Raw genomic sequence first — 19,003 nt, 5'->3', positions numbered from 1 at the left:
ACCTTACAGAAAGTAATATGTTGTATATGTTTTAGTTTAAAATGAACCATGACAAAAGAAATACCGTTGGAGTCTATTATCTTTTGTTTTGTTGAGCAAAAACACTGGAGATTTCCAAATGCTGTTGAACCATATCTCCAGAAGATGTCAGCAAATATCTAAAGTAAGTCCAGTAGATGCCTGTTTTTTATCACAGAGACAAGGTTACAGATTATGACTTAAAGGCCAGGAAGCCTTAAGAAGGTTTATAGGATGTATATATTTAGACTGAATGAATCACATTTAGGAAAAGCTCCAGAGACAACAGTCATAGTGTATACCGTTTATTTCCTCAGAAAATAAATCTTCTGTCTTTGTGAAATTTAAATACAATTTGATACTTGAAAGACTGAACCTAGTTGTCACATTGAGCTGCGTTTCAGGTTTTCCTAACCTTGTTTTTCCATAAAAAGACTCCCATTCTCTAGCTCAGTGCTAGAAACAGGACGACACTGACTACAGCAGCTATCAGCGTGTTATCTGCAGTCAGATCAGCACAATACACCAGCGGCTAACCTGTAGTTGTAACACTTCTGCACACTGTTTCTCTGGGTCCAACAATAGCATCCGCTCCCCTGTGGCACCGACAGCCAGTCAGCTCAGCACAGCGCTCAGCAAAGGGCTTCAGAGCTCATCAAACTCAAAACCACCCACAGAAACAATGCTCCATATCAATTTAACCCTAATTCCGGGAAGGGCAGCAAGCTGTAGGCTCGAACAGCTTTTCCATTTTGGTGTCAGCAAGCAAGACTGCTTCCAGTGACCTAGGAGAAGTTCACCTCAGGGAGGGTTTAAGCCCAAGGCTACCCCCTTGGATGCAAACAATAAATCCACATGCAGAGATTTTTATTCTGACTGAGCAACGTGGTCAAATTAAACTGACAGAATGAATCGTGGATGTTTGGGTGCTGTGTGTATGTGTGAATATGTCTGCGTAGGCACCTCTTTACTTTGCAACCCTGATGCTTTCTGCTTATCAGAGGGATATACTGTGTCTCTTTCTGCTTTGAACTTCAGCGCACACAATGCCAGCAGTTGCCAGGCAATATAGAAAGCCTGCTCTCCGGGTGTGCTCGTGTTTTCTCTCTCTTTTTGTTTTTTGTTTGGTCAGAGAATGACATAATAAAATATGAATGAGAAATATGGTGGGTGCCTCGGCGCTCCATGTCTGCGAGGTCCAGGTGGTGTGGTAAAGACAATCCGTCTCCTGACCGAGGTACCCAGCTGGGACGCTGAGGGCCAGATGGTCTTCTCACAACAGGTAATCACAGCCAGCATGCTGATACACTGACATCCACACAAATGGGTTCCCACAACTACCCAGAGCATTTGGGATACTGTGATAGTATCCAGTCTGACTGTCTCAGGAGCTTTTTCTATAAAGTCTGGCACCTGTGCTGTGCAGGAGGAGAAGTTAGCAATGAAAAGAAGCTTAAATATGGATTTTTACTTCCATTTCGGTTTCTTTTATATAGTTTGGAAAGAAAGATGCATTCACAAGTTCCTCTTTAGCAACCCCTGTTTGAAGGCATGATAGCAGAGATGTAATGTCAAGGCTGTTCCACGTAAGGTTCTATTCATTAGGTGAATATCAAGTTCATCCATGAAAGCAGTTTACAGAGAAGGTCAGATCCTGGGGCTCAGCTCCTGTATAAATCCTCTGTTCCCCCACAGAGGCAAGCTCCTTTAATACTCCTGCTGGGTGAGGTTTCCACTTGCATGCATTCATTGAATTCATTATTTTGAAAGGTTTGGGGTATTATTTATAGTGTTGGAATAAAATGTTAAAAACTGTATACGTGGCATAATAAGTGGTTGTATAAAAAGGTTGGCGTCCCTTTGCGCAGTACTCTCAGAATGAGAAAAACAAAAGTTTGGAGTCACGGAAGGTTTTCCAGCGTGCAGGTGCTGCAGGTTTAATGTCATGACATAAAGTGACTGTTACATAAAGACGTGGATTCGGCTGCATGCAGCTTGTCCCATCAAGAAAACTGTAACACCGAAGCATCACCCAAAGCTATTGCATTCATCTTTAATGATGCCAGGGAATTCATTATGATTGCGTATCATAATCAGATATATTAGCAATAAGAGCTAATGCCTTGCTGTCAGCTTTCAGATACCTTTAGATAAATCCCTCCAGCGTGATACAAACAACTCTATATTGCACACAACACCCCCAGTGTCTAACTTGCTCCCCCTCCCTCCCTCTCTGCCTCTTTCAGCTCACTGAACTGAGTGAAATGTCTTTCCGACTAAATGATTTTTTTTTTTTTTTTGCACGGTGGGAAAGTTGCCATGGAGACAGCAGTCCCCCCCCCAGCCCCTCCTCTCATTTTTCCTCTCTCAGTCTCCAGCATTAAAGCTGTGCTAACTGGTGCGTTGTCACGTGTGTGTGTGTGTGTGTGTGTGTGTGTGTGTGTGTGTGTGTGAGCGCGTGTGACTCTGATGTGTGTACGAGTGTGTTTCGCTCTTCTTGAACTGTTAACACTGTCAGTATGCTGCAGGTGCCCCCATGATGAGTGTGTCTATATACGGAGCTATCCTCCTCCACCTCCTGTCTCCACTTTCTGCACATTCACACATATCCTGCATGCAGCTGTCTGCTCTCCTCTCCAGGTTTTCCCATTCGTGTTCCTCCTCCTCCTCCTCCTCACTGGCTGGCTCTTCATCCTCCTTCATTTGTTTAATCCTCTCCTACTCCTCCTTCCCTGTCACTGCCCTGCACATCCGAGGTTTCCTCCTCACTCTGCTTTTCTGCTGGAGCTGCAGATTGCCACTGGTGGGCATTTTTTTTTGCCTTAACAAGGGACAATAACCACATGACAAATAATATAAGCGGTTTAAAAATCAAGGGAGACTAAATAGAAGTAGGAGGGCAGCTGTCGGGGAAAAGCACACAGGGCAGGCAGCTGTGTTCCATTTTGCATTTAGGCAAAATGCGGCCACAATAAAGAATTCATGACAAAGTGACTGAATAATTACACACGACTTAGTGCACAGCCGAAGGAGCTTGGTGATAAAAAAAAAAAAAAAAAAAAGTTCAGGCAGCCTCTGTCCAGGTAGAGTGTCTTAGATTCCAAAAATAGAGTGTGTATATCTGAAATGCTCAGGGCTTTGCATTTTATATATAGCACACCGCCTGGTATGTGTGACAGCAGCTCCACCGCCGTTTCTGCCTCTGGATTAAAAAGAAGTCGGAAATACACTAGGCTGGATGATACATATCCTTTATTTCCATTTTCATTGCTTCAGCCACACTGTTACTTACACATTCACCGACATCCTGCGACCTGGTACAGCTGTCCTGACTGAAACAATTGCCCTGACTGAACCCCTCACTCAAATTCTCAGCATTAACCAATAAAAAAGTAAACCTCTTCAATAAATGATATATAAAAAAAACCCAAACAACTGAAAATAAAAAAAAGAATACCAATTCGAGAAAGATAAATACAGCATAAACAATGTTATTTCATCATTGTTGTTTTTGACCACAGAGATAAACAATTGCTAGGTCTCCATTTAGTCGTCATTAGTAGTATTAGTATCAAGTTCATTGTCAGATTTTGCTTAAAGCATCACTTATATAATTTTCATTGCATCAAGTTGACATCATTCATGTTAATATAAGCATGCAAACATGTTTCCCCATGACCATTCAGAACTGCACAAACGAGAGAAGACAGCGAGAGAGAGAGAGAGAGAGAGAGAGAGAGAACAGAGAGGAAGGATGAAGGAGTGGGGGGGTGTCGAACAGAGACAGAGAAAGAAAGAGGGCAAGATGGAGGGATGTGAGGAAACCAAAGCATCAGGGAGGTCGGGGGGGAGAGGGGAGGAAATAGAGCGGGAAATGGATAGGTGAGGGTGAGGCGGCGGCGGGGTGGGGAGGAAAGGTGAGGATCGCTGGAGGAGAGAGAACGAGAGAATGAGTAATCAGACAGTAATCAGGCAGACAGAAACAGAGGAGGGTGGGGGGGAGGCGGTGGACGGAGGGAGGGAGGGAGGGAGGGAGGAAAAGGGAATGTGCTGGTTCCACTATGAGTTTTGTAATCTATCACAAGGCAGTAACACAAGGGCTAAATAGGGTAGACACAAGCAGAGAGTGAGAGAGAGAGAGAGAGAGAGAGAGAGAGAGAGAGAGAGAGAGAGAGAGGGCTGGGAAAGAAGGAAAGAATTATGGGGCCTCGAGACCAATGGATCAATACCATATCTACTTATACAAGCTGATCAATAAACCCCCTCCCGACAAACTGCACAGAATACTTGCAGGTATGATGCGGAATTTGTAACCTTCTCGTAACTTTCTTTGATCCAGAGGTAAAGAGAATGAAACTGGATCCCCTCCCTCCCACGCACCGACACACTCCTCTATAGAAATGTGTGTTTGTGCGTGAGAGGATGAGAGGCAAAAATGGCAACAATAGCAATACAAGTAGCTGTAGTGAGGTGTTGTACTGTTTTGCTGAGGTTACAGTTGTAGTAGCGGTGACAGACATGGCTTTATAAGTCTGTATCAGTTTACACAAGGAAGTGCAGAAATTTCCAGGTGCTTTGTTTTCTCACAACACCTCCTCCTTGTTGTCTTGCTTTAAGGGGATCTAAATTTGTCATGATCTGTTGTTGGCCGTAAGAGACGAGCCTCTGCAGTTTTGTTTTTTTTCTTTGTTTTTTTTTCTTTTTCTGTTGTGTTTCTTCTCATAAATGTAATCAAAACACACCCAACAATTTTAATTTTTCTATCGCTGTTCCATCTGAGTTTTCCCTTGGACATACAGTACACAAATTACTGAAAGAAGTACACGATCAACACAGTTACTTACATCAGGCAAAGGGTTAGGGAGGAGAAGAGGGCTGGATGATTGGCAGCTGATTTCAGAGACGACATAGACAATACAAACTAATGTCTATGAAAGACAGTGTTTCCCCACCTAGTGCAATGAGGCACGTGTAGTACACACACATACAATCTCACACACACGCACACACACACACACACACGCAGACACACACACACACAAAATGGCTCCTTGTAAAGACAAGACAGAAGACACGTTTGGCTCCGAGACGAGCTTTTCAGTCTGTGGATGCCGGGATTCGGGGAGTGAGGGAGGCAAAGACGGAAAAAAAGACGAGGGAGGTGGTGAGCACGGGAACGTGTCACACACAAGGTCACAGTGACACACACAGGCATACACACACACACAGACGCGCACAAATACAAAACAAACACACCCACAAACACAGAAACACACACTAGTAAAAGCAACACGAACGTGTGTGTCCTTCTAGAGTCTTGTCAGGGACATGATATGGACTCGGAGAAAACAATTTTGTCCATTGAAGCTCGACAGTGACTTCTTGAGAAATAAAATACAAAGTCCTGGAATGATAGAAAAATAAAATAGAGTGGTGATATCCGTCCCTGTGGGATACATCCTCCAGTGAGTGCACTCCAAACAGATGCTGGTCCAACAATAAACCCAGGTTTCATTCAACTTGCTCAGTCCTGTGGTAAGAAAAGTCTGGCGGTTTGGCCTGAAAGCCGGAGACATTCAGATAGTTCATGTCTCTCAGATGCTCACACTGTCTCATCCTCAGTGGACTGGAAAATAAGTAATATGAATGAACTCCATTCCTGGTGGCTGCGTGTGTGTTTACTGTATCACAGAAATGACAGGAAAATAATTTTAAAAATACTAATGAGCACCATGAGGACGGACAAAAAGCATGAGGAAGAGGGACACATTTCAAGGTTGCGTAACATGCTTAGACCAATGAGTCTGTCCTCATTTTTCGCTCCTCTGACATCAGTAAAGACCACCGGGCGCTCCGTCGTCCATCCTCTGGGGAAAATGAGCAAGTTAGCTCTGAAACCAGAGGGTGCGGACCCTGGAGACGGTGTCCAAAATGGCTGGGAGAATCCACCAGAGATGTTTTGTCCTGCTAAAGTATTACGTGAGATGTTTTCCTATACAGTACGGCAAATACTGTACACCAATGTTGCAAAGAAAAATATTGACAGGGATTTTCTTCTTTTATAGTCTGTACAAGGGCATGAACCTTTGGTCCTGGTTGAAATGACCATTCTATGATGGCTTTCTTTTTTTCTTTTTTGTTTTCAAGAGAGAAAAGTTTGTCACATCACACGCCTTCTAGATGAAATACTACTATAATCTGAAGCACACATGAACTACGCACATACTACAAACTCAGTATTTGTGTATTTATGTGTGTGTGTGTGTGTGAGAGACAGAGTGTGTGCGTTTCCTTGCTTGATCCCAAATTTACACCTGATATCAGTCCTACAGTACTGTTTAATGTCCGCATGTGTTTGTAAATGTGTAGTCTGATGCTCAAAGTGTAGCTTGTGATGGATGTTGTTGATTTTTTTTTTTTTTTTTTTTTGCCCCCCGGCTTGGTAAAGACAGCGCAGGAGTTGAAGGATTCATTAGCAGGAGCAAAACGGCACTAGCAGTTGGACACTAGCACTGTCTCCATGTCTCTCTGTCTTTAATGGAGAGAATTATTCACAGATGAGAGGAAAGAAAGGAAAGTCTGGAGCTGTAGAGATGATAATGACCTGAGGAAAGAGGGAATAAGGGAGAAGAGGCAGATTAAGCACGAGAGAGACAGTGGGGGGGGGCGAGAGAATATATAAACAGCATGCAGTACTGTAAGTATGAGGGGAGGAGGGGGAGAAGCATTACATAACCCATAACATCTAGATTATACAGATGCTCCTGCCTTAGAGCTCCTACATCTGACAGCTCCACAGCCTCCACTTTATCACACACTCACAGTTAGGTCATGCTTTTAAAGACTTGACTGGTTCTCTTGTGTAAATCTGGCTGGAGAGCATCTGCCGCACGGTACACGGATGTGTGCTTAAGATTCCAATAAAGTGCGTACGTTTTTACGAGCAGAAACCGGGCAGGCGTTGGATTGTTTGTAGAATACAAATACAGCACAATACGCCAAAGACTAGAGAGCAACAGTGCGTTCAAAACCATGCTGTTGGAAAAGATGGAGGAGATGCTTACAGTTTTAATCGGAGTGGGGACTGTCCACCACGATGTGCGGCTTAGGGGAGGATGCTGGAGCAGGCTTCGACACAAATGTACCAATCGCTTTTTCCTGCAAGAGAGGAGACATTTTTGCTTCGTTTAATTTTGCATGACAAAAACAACAACCTTTTCATGCATTTAGCTAGAACAAAAAACACTTTCAGCAGTGCACAGCAGTAACACCAACACTACCATTACTACTACCTACATGTGCATGGTAGTGAAAAAGCATGTTAACTCATGCACATCCTCATGTCTGTGTGTTAAATCTGAGCCAGCAGGCAATTAACTGGGCATAAAGACCGGGAATGTAGTGAAACAGCGAACATGGCTCAGTGCCATGTGTAACATTTCATTTTCACGTGCAACATTTTGTTCACATGTGTGATGTTTCACTTTTATGTACAACACTATCAATGTAAAGTGCAATATTTCATTTTCATCTCATTTTTCAGGTGCAATATTTAATTATCATGTATAATATTACTCATTAGCTCATTTGAATGTCCTCATTACTTTGTACTATTATACTCTAGCCTTATTTTAGCTTGCTTACTTTATTTTTGGAATGTATCTTACTTGCATCTCATTGTTTTTCTTATGTAACGTAATATAATGCTTTTTTTTTTCTTGGAGCAATATCTGGCACAAGGATTTCCTTGAGATTAATGACGTTTTAGCTCATCTTAAAAACAATAAAATTCAGACAAGTCAGGCTTCTCTATACATAAGTTTGCATTATATGTTGTTTCTTTAACCCATTCATAGCTTCATTTTAACCTTCTAGACATGGAAGTAGCTTCAATCTTCTCATCTATTTTCAAGAACAACAACAAAAAAACATAATTGCTAAAATCTTGAACTAGTTCTTTAAATACAGTTTGAATATGTTTGCAGTATCCTCCAATATTTCGGAGGTAAATATTGTATTTAGAATTTTATTGCTGCTATAGCTAGTAATTACCTTTCTGTGATTAAAGTTGGACTTGCAAATCATATAATTGACTTTTGACATATGATGCAATGGTGCAGATTAATTTCCAAACAACAGTATATAAAGTAATTAAAAGTTGTCCCTCCTAATGACACATCCTGCATATTAAGTGCATTGAAATTCATAATTACATACATGGGGCTTTTACTCATAGTGGAATAAATAGTTGTTCCATCACTGCTACTACTTCTACTGTTACTGTACCGTTGCTTCCATCATTACTGCTGTTCCCTCTGCTACCACTACTTCGAATGCTAATCATCATAGGATAAAAATCGTTTTGACTGCAGTGCTCAGTGCCAACAGAAAAATTGGAACGTAGTGTAATGTGGTCACAGTTGGGCCACATGGCTGCACACACACATACAGTCACGAACACACATATGATCATATGCTCATTACCTCCACAAGCTGATGCCAGTGCTCTATTGGTTTGCGTGGATTGGCCAGCATAGCTGCCCAGTGTTCCCTCCCTGGACCGTCAGCATCGCTGCCCACACGACACATCCCTATAACCTCATTATGACCAATGCTGACACGCAGCAAAGGCATGGCGGGAAGGAAGCAAGGACGAGGGAGACGGAGGGAGAGAAAAAGCAGACAGTCCGAAAAAGGAAGGGGGTGGAGAGAGGGATATAAAAAAACGGAGAGAGAGAGACAGGGCTTGTAAGAAACAGTCTCATTTATCAACCTTGAGTACTGGGAAAAGAGTACAGCAGTGGAGGAAGGATATTGAATAGCAGCTCACAAATACACACAGCCCAGTATAAAAGCCTGATGTCAGTGGGGAAGCGGGCACGAGTACAAACATACAAAAACACACACCTATAGAGATGCCAAATGCAGGGCAGACTACATAATAGGGAGGCGCTGCATTTATACACAAACACATCAACCAGCCAAGTGTTGCTGCAAGCGGCAGACAGACAAACACTGGCAGGGTCACACGTCTTCCTTCACCATTAGCATAAATCATGCCTATTCATGAGGTGCCTGTCTATGTAAAACAGGGAACATCCACCAGGAGGCGGACTCATGAGAGGGTCCTCATCGTGTTCAACACAGCCGCAACACCATCAAAAATGTGACGACCCGAAAACAACATCACACTGTATGCGGGAAAACACACGTTCAATAAGCAGCTCCTTCACAGTACTGATCGGTTTGATCTTAAAGCCCTCGGGACATGCTAGCATATAATATAATAAAATATAACACCCCAACCCACTCACCAGTCATAGTCCATCACTGCAATGATGATGGATACACTTTCTATGTTTTCATTGGGAATGTCAAACACCAGCGCCTCGTTGTACGTGGGGTTCAGTGTGTTCTTCTTAATGGAGGTCTTCCTCTTTTTTAGCCTTCGGCCGTCACATATCAGCGATGCCTTCACGTACGGGTCTGAAGCAGAGACAGAAAGATGGAGAAAGAGAAGAAGAGTGAGAGAAAAACAAGGCAGACGAGAAGGAAAACAAGCGAGTAGCAGAAAAAGTGAAAAAAAGGGGGATTTTGGATGAGAACCAGCAAAGAAGAGAGAGAGCGAGACACAAAAACAGGAGGGAGGAAGCAGAGAGAATAAGATAAGGGGTGACTCCTGCGAACGCTGATAGGTATTATGTTCACAGGTATCCGCATCTATAACACATAAAAGGCATGAAAATCAAGTCACCTTGGCAAAGCTGGATTAAGAACACAAAGGGAGAAAAAGCAGCACAGGTTGAATCGCTCCAGTTACCCATTCAACATGTGCAGCTCGGTGACAGCAGCCAGCAGAAAACACACCCACGACTCAGTCTTTATGCTGCATTTAAGCATCTTTCAGGCGCTGCATCACGCTGGGATCACTGTGGCAATAATAACAGCGTGTGGTCATTATCATTCCAGATCCCATTTAATCGCAGGGCATTGCCGATGCAGTCATCAAGTCTTTAAGTGAAGGATGGTATAAAATAAAATCTCTTTGTAATGTAATGCGATATTTGTTAATTAAATATTAGCATTAGCACCGAGTGTGATTTGCAGACTTGCTGAAGCTTCACCTGCAGCTGATTTTACTGATGACAAAACATACTGAAAAACTGAAAAATTCCTTTCTGCTAATGTTTTGGTGGCTTTTCTTGCAAGTGAGGGTAACAGTAGTGATAATGAGAGTCCGATTCCTTATCCCTCAGGCAACATACTGCCTCTTGCGGCTGGAGAAAACTGCTTCTTTTGCTGCTAAATGGCGTAAAACTGGCACCATGTTTCCTAGTGATGTCCACATATAAGAGAAGTATTGCTACATGGCTTCATGGCAAATTATATGTGTGGCCGGTTATCACTCAAAATAATGTATAAACCTAAAAGAACTCAGGAAGCGGCATCAATCACCAGCAGCGTCGTTAAAGCTGTTTTCTGTCACATTTTTCCTGCAAATGAGTTTCCAGCCCGACCGCTTGCTGCAGGTCTGATGTGTGCGAGTGTGTTAATCCTTTACCTGAGAAACCAGTCAGGTCCATGGCTTTGAGGTTGGTGGCCTTGATGACTGTAGCGGTGAGCCTGCCTGCAGTGGGCAGGTAACACAGCGAGAAATTAAGCTCCCCGAGATCAGCCTTCTCCTGTAGGTCACCACATACACACAAACGGGGATCAGAAGTGGAGCTGGGACGCTGCGATCACACACACATGACATCAGACAGAGAGACAGCTCGGAAAAACACTAACTGACAGACATCCTTTGGCTTGCTATGATTGTCCGTGGCCTGAAAAGAGCTACATCTGTGACTGACGGTGGGTGACAGCAGGCGTCCTAATGTGGACGGGCAGAGTGTTTAGACGGAGGGGAAGTGCCGTCACTGTAAATGAATCATATGCCAATCTGTCGAAGTCCCCGAGTGCAGGAAAGTGTTAAGTAGAGGCGATGATTCTCCAGGCTTTTTATATCTCCCCCTCCACTCCCATCCACTGATCTTCTCGCTGCCTGTGGTCTCAGTGGCACCGCAGTAATGACACTGGCGGTATTCAGGTCACACTGTGGTGTGATGACTCCTTAGTGGCTTTGAGGCTCACTAATCAATACTTCCCAAAGTGAAACACCGAAAAGCACTGAGACGCTGATGCTTTAAACTTATTTAATAAATTAAACAGCCATGCCAAAATTTTTTAAGACTTTGCTCTATCTAATTTGCTAATAGCCTTCTATGAATATTTCATATAAATCTACTTGGACGCTGCCTAATGTAAAGTTTGGATGTGGCTGCAGTGCCTTTTCCAGTAATCTATCTGGACCCTCCTGAGCTGGTTCTTCCCTTTACCAGACTCTGAATTAATCTATACTGCAGGCAATTTCCAGTCTGGGCAACTTCTGTGCATCTTCCTTTTATACCAGTACAATCTTCAGACACCAGATGACAATGAACATGTTTCCTTGAGTCTTATGAGAGAAAAGAAATATTACAGTAATCTGAAAGAAAATTAATCTGATGGGTGGGTTAGTCTTGGTCGTTTAAATGATTCTGACATACTTTGATAATAATCTCAAATTTTTGTATCAACCTGATGCTTTGCTTTGATTTGATTTTACAGATCTAGAAATGTCCAGTTTTATTGTGGAAACCTAAAAACAGCCTTTAAAATAATGAACACCAACAATTTCTACATGTGTGAAGCCTGGAAAAGAATCTCAAGTAACTGTGTCACTGACAGAATAAAATTAAATGACCTTCTAGAAGTGCCAGAGATTGGAATTCCAAACACATGAATTCAGATAGATAGTTTTCAAGGTAAATTTATGTTTCATTTTCAGTGAGTTAGAACCCAAATTATTATGTAAGTAGTTGCTTGCAAGATTGCAACTATTAGAGCTTTCCTTTGCTTCAGTATTCACATTTGTTGCTACAGGATGTGGTTAACAGACTCTTAAACACAGAAAAGTCTGCACTTTATTTACATCTGTAGTTGTAGTACATTTTCTGTTTTTGTGAAGTGAACATAAATTATATTATACAAGGGCATACAGTAATTCTGTAATATTGCACATATGAATGTATATTATGGCACCAAAGTTCCAGGTACTTCAGAAGATTTGTATTCAAGGGAGGCATCTAATCTGTTCCAATTTCATTCTGCAGCAGCTCAATGTGCCCGAATACAACCGGAGTCATGTAGAACTACTTTCAGGAACAAAAAAGAACAAGACGTCCTGCAACAGATGTTCTGGGCCCCACAGAGCTCTGATCTGAACATCGCAGAGTCAGTCTGGGATTATATTAAGACACAGAAGCACCTGAGACAGACCGAATCCACAGAAGAACTGTGACAAATCCTCTAAATGTTGAACAACCTGCCTGGAGAATTGGTGCAGTTTTACAGGCACAGGATGGTCACATCAAATATTTTCTGTTTACTGCACTTTATGGGCTAGTTTGCGAAAAAATATTCATGATTTTGCTTTTGAATGCATTTGACTTTCAGTGTCTAACACTTTATCACAGCAATATTTATGTATATACATATGGAAATATTTAGTGTTTCCGCTATTTGATTTAATTTTTAAGTTGTTTTCTCTTTCTTCCAAGCTACAACTCAGATTTATTTTCAGAACTTCATGAGATATATTCCTGCTTGAGATCTCAGATTGAAACTGTCACTTGTGTCATGTTTGATCTGCTCTTGTTCGGGTGCATTTATCATTAGATTTGGCCCATAATTTCTACCTGAAATGGTCCAAAATCACCAGAAGGCTCATTTAAATTTCAGATAATCTAATCTGCAGTGGACATCTCCTCCAAATGAATGTGGCTACTTGGGGTTATTTCTCACCGCAGTGCCCTCCACGATGTCCCTCCAGACGGGTTTGTCCCCGCTGCCCTCGCTGAAGTCCAGCAGGTTGTCCACCACTACCTGGCCGATCAGGTCGTGTCTGGAGAAGCGGTCGAAGTCATACACAGAAAAATGCAGCTTCCTGGAATGTAGCTCATTCAGCGGCACGCCAAACTGGAACGTCTCGTTGAACACTGGGTTTAAGGTCTTTCTGTGGACCTGAGAGGGACACAGAATGTATGGGAAGGTTTTAGATCGTAGCTGGCAAGTTATAGGTTTAATACATGGAAATACATAGTGGGCAAATAAAACTGTGTTATTACAGGGAATGAGGGAGTAACTATAGACTACAACGTGTGTTTTACAGCCCACATACCCCAACTAGACTAGACTATCATGCACGTTTGCTTTCTCCTTATAATATACATCACTGAAAGGTAACGGGTATTACTTCAGTTGGAATTACAAAAAAAAACCCTCCCTTAAAAAACAACAACAAAAAAAATAGAGGAAATCTCAAACTCCTTGCCACAGTATTCCTTGTACTTTATGTTTGTGAGTGAAAACATATGTATCTGGCTCCTTGACAGTTTGTGACCTGATGATTTTGCAGCACATTAAAGCCTATTTTCTTCTCAGTTTTGACCATCTGATGGCTCTCAGTGGATTCTGAAACTGAAATATTGTTCCTCAGTGCTGTATGAGTCCTGTGCATATGCAAATAATGTACACACATAACGATTTCATAGCTGCAGCTACAGGGGTATCAACTGCTTTACAGGGCTTTGTTTTCTTCCCCAGAAACAGAAAAAAAGGCAATTATAATAATAAAAATAGGTTCTCAATGCTAATTTTGGTTTTATATTGGAACTTTGTTGTATTTTTCTTTTAATACTTCATCATTTTAAGATATTTTTTGCCATAACTCTTTTCATTGCTGTGTCAATGCTCTGAATTCATTCCCTGCCCTGTTACTAATAAATAATATTACTGTATTCTGCTATTTTAAAATACAGTTAAGCCAAAAGTTATTTGTAACCAAGTTTTGATTTATGATGAATTCTTTGTTGGGCAGCAGGTTTTTCCTGGCTAGAAACGACATAAACAAGTTACAAAAAATGCTAAGACATTGTGATAGACATGCTAATGTTAGTAAAGATGTAAAAACAAAACACAACAAACATGCAAACATTCATCACTGACATCTTTTTTGCCACTTCATTTCCAGCCAGAAGAAGTCTATTGGTCAAATAAAAGTTCACTATAAATCTAAATTTATCAAATAATAATAGAGTTTTTTTACTCTCTTATTCCTAATTCTCTTCTCTGCTTCCTTTCATATTTGTCTCTACATGAGCCGCAGTATTAATGCAGTGCATATGTTGAGTAACTACACAGTAATTTGTATGCTGTAATCTGCAGTGTTGCCCTTTAATATAACAAGTAATTTCATATTTGAGTCTCTCCCTCATTATTGCATTCCAGTCACAGACATGAGCCAAGGTTTTCTCACGGATAAATTCAGGAAACCCAGCAGGTAGATTGACAACAGTTAATGCTGTTTTGAAGTCGCATCCAGAATCCTCAAGAAATCTTACACTTTTTATTGCTATGAAAAACTAATCTGCTGCAAAGTAGAAAACATTTTCAGCCTGGTTTAAACAAATTGCAAACTCTATTTCTTCGACCAAACAAACAGGGTATTTTTTCAGGAGCTTTTTATTTTTTTGGATTTGAGTTTCAGCAGTGATGTTTTATCTTTCTTCTTTATTTTTGTTTTCGTTGCTTTTTTGCCCGTTTTCTGCTCCTGCAGAACCACCCCGCTCATTTCCAGTTTTATCCTCAAAGAAACTGGAAACATAAAAGGCATCAATACCAGCAAATCTACGAGCTACCAGAAACTTGTTGACAGTCTGAGAGCTTTGATTAACTGCCTACTGGATGAATCACATTGTGCTGGAAACAGCAAAGCAGACATCATTACATGGAAATGTCATAGAAATTGATCCACATTATTTCCAAAACAAGACATATCAGGACACACAATAGCATTACAGAGTGGTTTGATTAATAGTGTGGCAAACCTGCTGAAGTGTCCTTGGGCAACGTAATTAACCTCTAACACACTGGCTGACCTTGTTCCTTCGCCAGAGGGAGAAAAGTGAATTTCTGTCTTTTCCTTCGGGACCAAAGATCAAATCAAACTCGCTGAAATGAAATCAAGACCTAAAACTAAATTTGAAATTTTGTCCTGGAACATGCAAGAGGTCCAGAAGTTCTCTCTTTTAACTGTTTTTGACATATTTTCAATGTATAACTACGTTTACGTCAGCTCACCTCTAGAGTTTTGAATATTATGCAAAAGTTGAAGAATTCAGTCGGATGGAAAGTAAGTAAAGTAAACTGTGGACATCATTTGCAAATTTGTTTTCAACCTCATTCAATGTCCAACACGAAACTGTACTATTTGATGATCTATTGGTGAATTTTATTTGCTATGAAAGCAATTTCTATCAATCCTGTCATGCACTAAAGCAGGTGATAATTAAAATGTGACACACACACGATTTTTACGAATCCAACTTTTGTCCCTGCATGAGTGGCTCTGTCACTCCAGCTTATTAGCACTTGATGATTACTTGTTAGCTTTGGATTAAATGTGCGACTGATGGAGGCAAGTTATAGAAACCTCCAACACGAGCCCCGGCATCTACGCTCGCTTGATGTCTGTTTCTCTTTTGAAATTACTTGCAGGGATAAAAGCAGTGCAAGATATGAGTGGCGTAAAAATTCAATTGATTGAAATTAAACAATCACCTACACTCCAAACAAAAGAGGAGCCGTATTATGCAAATGACTCAAGCATTCATTCTTTTCAGTGGCTGAAGGGGCTTTTGTGATATGCAGTCGCACAAAAGAGGAAACCAAAGGGGAGAAATTTCCAACTGGTACAGCTTCATTGTCACTGAAAGCTTACTTTTACACTTTTCCAGCTCTGTACTCAATTCTGACCCTTTTAAAGCTTAGAATTTCTCTCAGTTTCATCCAAATACTGTACAAAAGTACTGGCGATATTTATGGATATAACACAGAAATATAACTCACACTTGTAAGGCCTCTGAGCTCATAAGTCTTCAGCTTCTCCACAGAGAATAAATTAGGATAGAGCAGGTTTTTTCAAGGGCTAAGGGTACGTTTCCTGGTACAGAACGTCCCGAAATGTACTCAAATATTGACTCAGCTGTCCTCCAACACCAGAATAACACACAGGAGTTGAGTAGCAGTGCCCTGTAATAGTCTGGAGCGCATTATCCTGAATAAATTATGCCCCAGATTAGATTAGATTACATTAGTGAAATTGTAATGATTCTCCACGAGGAGGCCGGGCCATCAGAGCAGCAGGAAACAGGCAGAAAGCAAACAGAAACATCGAGGGCATTCTTCATTTTGCGCTCATTTCAACAACATTAAGAGTGCGGTTTTCCACTTGAGGGTACAGGTGTGTGTGCTGAGAGTGGGAGGCACCTTGGTCTGGAATTTCTTCTTCCTGTCTGGCAGTAGGTAAATCTTCACGTACGGGTCGGAGAAGCCGTTGGCGTCCTTCGCTGGCAGGTCCAAAGCTTTCAGTATCTTCACCACCAGCTGCTCCGTACTGAGACGGAACACACAAACAGAAACCCCCATTAGATTTCTACGTTGTTGCAAGAAGGCATAAAGCCAGGGGTCGCACAAATTTACACAAAAATTCTTCGAGACAGACGAGATCAGCCCACACACACACACACACACACACGCACACACTTACATCACCTGCGCAGAGTTTGCACACACATAATAACGTGGGAGGTTGTGTGTCTCTGGAGTAGCCAGAATAGCACGTGTGTGTGTGTGTTTAGGTGTGTGTGTTTAGGTGTGTGTGTGTGTGTGTGTGTGTTGTCCCTGCAGTTGTATCAGGGCAGCAGTCTCAGCGAAGTGAAGCGTAAGCACAGTGAGCACAGATGTACAGCCGGTGAGACAGAGTCTGTCCGAAGCTGAGCTCATTAATTACCTTTAACACAGTAGCCTTTATTCTCTAGTCACTTGGGTCAAATATACAGAGCTGTGGGTGCACAGAAGCAGAAAGGACGACTGAGTAATAGTCCTAATATAACTGTTTCATGCTAATATTGCTCATGTATCATGTTGCTAATTTGTCAGGCACAAATGCTTCCAATTTGCTGATTTCAGCTTCTCAAATGTGAGGAATGGCAGCTTTTCATTCATACATATGTATAATAGCAAATTTCTTATCTTTGCTTTTGGACTGTATCTCTGACAAAACAGGCCATTTCAAGGCTCCATCTTTGAAAAACGGTGCACTTTTATACGATTTCATAGACAGGTAATCCTAGAAAATAACATGACTAAATAATAATTAGCAGCTGCAGCCATACAGGAGAGATACATTCAAAATACACACAAAAAATATAAGCCATGCAAGCATTGGGCTGTCAGTGCCATCAGTGTTTAAACATTTATTAAACCGATTGCATATTTTTTGTACATTTCAATCAATACTGCACTGATTATCTCAGCCAGCAGTTCCCAGATTAGTAGCTGCAGCTCAGCAAGAGGTCCTGAGATGAATCTAAAGAGGTTTCAAATGGTAAAACAAAGTACTGCTAACAATAAATGTGCCTATTTTGGGATTTCCATTGAATGTTTGATGCTTTGTCCTTTAAAATATTACAAAGTTTTGCTTCTTAAGGGATCTAAAATTACTGGGACAAAACAATCTGCAGCCTGTTTGATCGACCACATAGGAGGCATGGCTTTATATTACAGGGCTGTTTAGGTGTAGGAACCGCTGGTCTAAAGAAAATGTCCTTCAGGTAAATTGATTATAATGGAGCATTTCAAATTGATTTTAAGTGCAGTACAAATGATATATATTTTATTTTTCTTATTATTTTATCTGTAATTGAGCCGTAAACAAAAGTATAGCTCACATATCAAAATTCAAAAGACAAGTTTCATGTGGCATCACTCCCAAATTGATTAAAAGGTATTTTATCATAGCAAATAAATCTATCAGTTGAAGCCCTTTACTTAAAAACAGCACAGCAAGACAAGCTTTACTTTCAGTTATAACAATAATATCCATAAAAGGCTGTAACTAACTATTATTTCCATTATTTTCTTGATTAATTTAAACATAAGTCAATTTTTTCCTTGAGTATACATATATCTTACTTTGTTCCACAATTAGACATGAAGATGTTCAGCTTATTATGATATAAAGCAGAATAAATTGACAAATATTTAATTTTGTGAAGCTGCACTAATGAATATTTTGGGACTTTTGCTTAGTAAACAACTCAAACAATGAATCAGATTATTGCTGGTTATTTCATACTATCCAAATAATCAATTAATTGCCTCATCTCTACAACAAATTTGACTAATCTATATAATAATTTATGCAAGCCTAAAAATTACAGATTGTTGCTTTAGAATCACAAGCTCACAGTGCTATTTACTTAAAATGCCAAACTGGCAAGAATATTGCACTCCCCATATATGTTGTCTGATATTTCCAGGCATAAACATATTTAAAGGGAACAAAAATAAGTGAGAACTTGAACTCTCAGCAGCTTTTGGCCTGAAAACAGCATTACTGGCCCTTAAATATCAACCAACCATGCAGAGTCACACTCACAAATGCACATGTAAGCAGTGTAGCTGGACTCTAAGTTATGCTTTGTCACGCACACAAACATGCAAGCATGCAACGCACACATGAACAGGCGGATGCACACGCCTGTACGTCTGAACACTCCATCACAGTGTCATGGCTGCATTTCCCACGCCGCTTAATATGTATTTAATTACCAGATGAAGATGAAGACGGCTCGGAGGCCTTTAATCAGACCTCGTTAGACTGTGTCTCCCCGTGTTAAGCAGTGTGTCAGCACTTAATTAGCTGCTTTAGGAGGAACATCGTGAACTTGGGGATGAGGAAGGATCCGCAGGGCAAATACCAACAGTAACCCCAGAAGCTATAACGTCTTCTGTCCGTGTGCACCGATCACACAGACGACACGCTTGTTGGCAGCACAGC

The 19,003-nt window shown here is 41.1% G+C and overlaps 1 protein-coding gene across 1 annotated transcript in view; it reads right to left on the bottom strand.

Moving 5' to 3' along the window:
* Positions 1 to 3,253: 3,253 nt before the first annotated feature.
* Positions 3,254 to 19,003, bottom strand: part of syt3 (synaptotagmin III) — a 37,243-nt gene continuing 21,493 nt past the window's right edge. Inside the window, exons 7-13 of the mRNA XM_023276544.3 lie at positions 16,429 to 16,555; positions 12,904 to 13,122; positions 10,580 to 10,700; positions 9,333 to 9,504; positions 8,503 to 8,632; positions 7,083 to 7,176; positions 3,254 to 6,622 (exon numbers count right to left, since the gene is read on the bottom strand). Of these exons, the coding sequence (XP_023132312.1) occupies positions 7,087 to 7,176; positions 8,503 to 8,632; positions 9,333 to 9,504; positions 10,580 to 10,700; positions 12,904 to 13,122; positions 16,429 to 16,555 (859 nt within the window). The 3' untranslated portion in view covers positions 3,254 to 6,622; positions 7,083 to 7,086. The remainder of the gene's footprint in view (positions 6,623 to 7,082; positions 7,177 to 8,502; positions 8,633 to 9,332; positions 9,505 to 10,579; positions 10,701 to 12,903; positions 13,123 to 16,428; positions 16,556 to 19,003) is intronic.

This window comes from Amphiprion ocellaris, chromosome 19 (genome assembly GCF_022539595.1).
Source record: "Amphiprion ocellaris isolate individual 3 ecotype Okinawa chromosome 19, ASM2253959v1, whole genome shotgun sequence".
Lineage (NCBI taxonomy): Eukaryota > Metazoa > Chordata > Actinopteri > Pomacentridae > Amphiprion > Amphiprion ocellaris.
The sequence above is the reverse complement of the archived record's forward strand: the minus strand, read 5'-3'. Positions and strand labels throughout refer to the sequence as shown.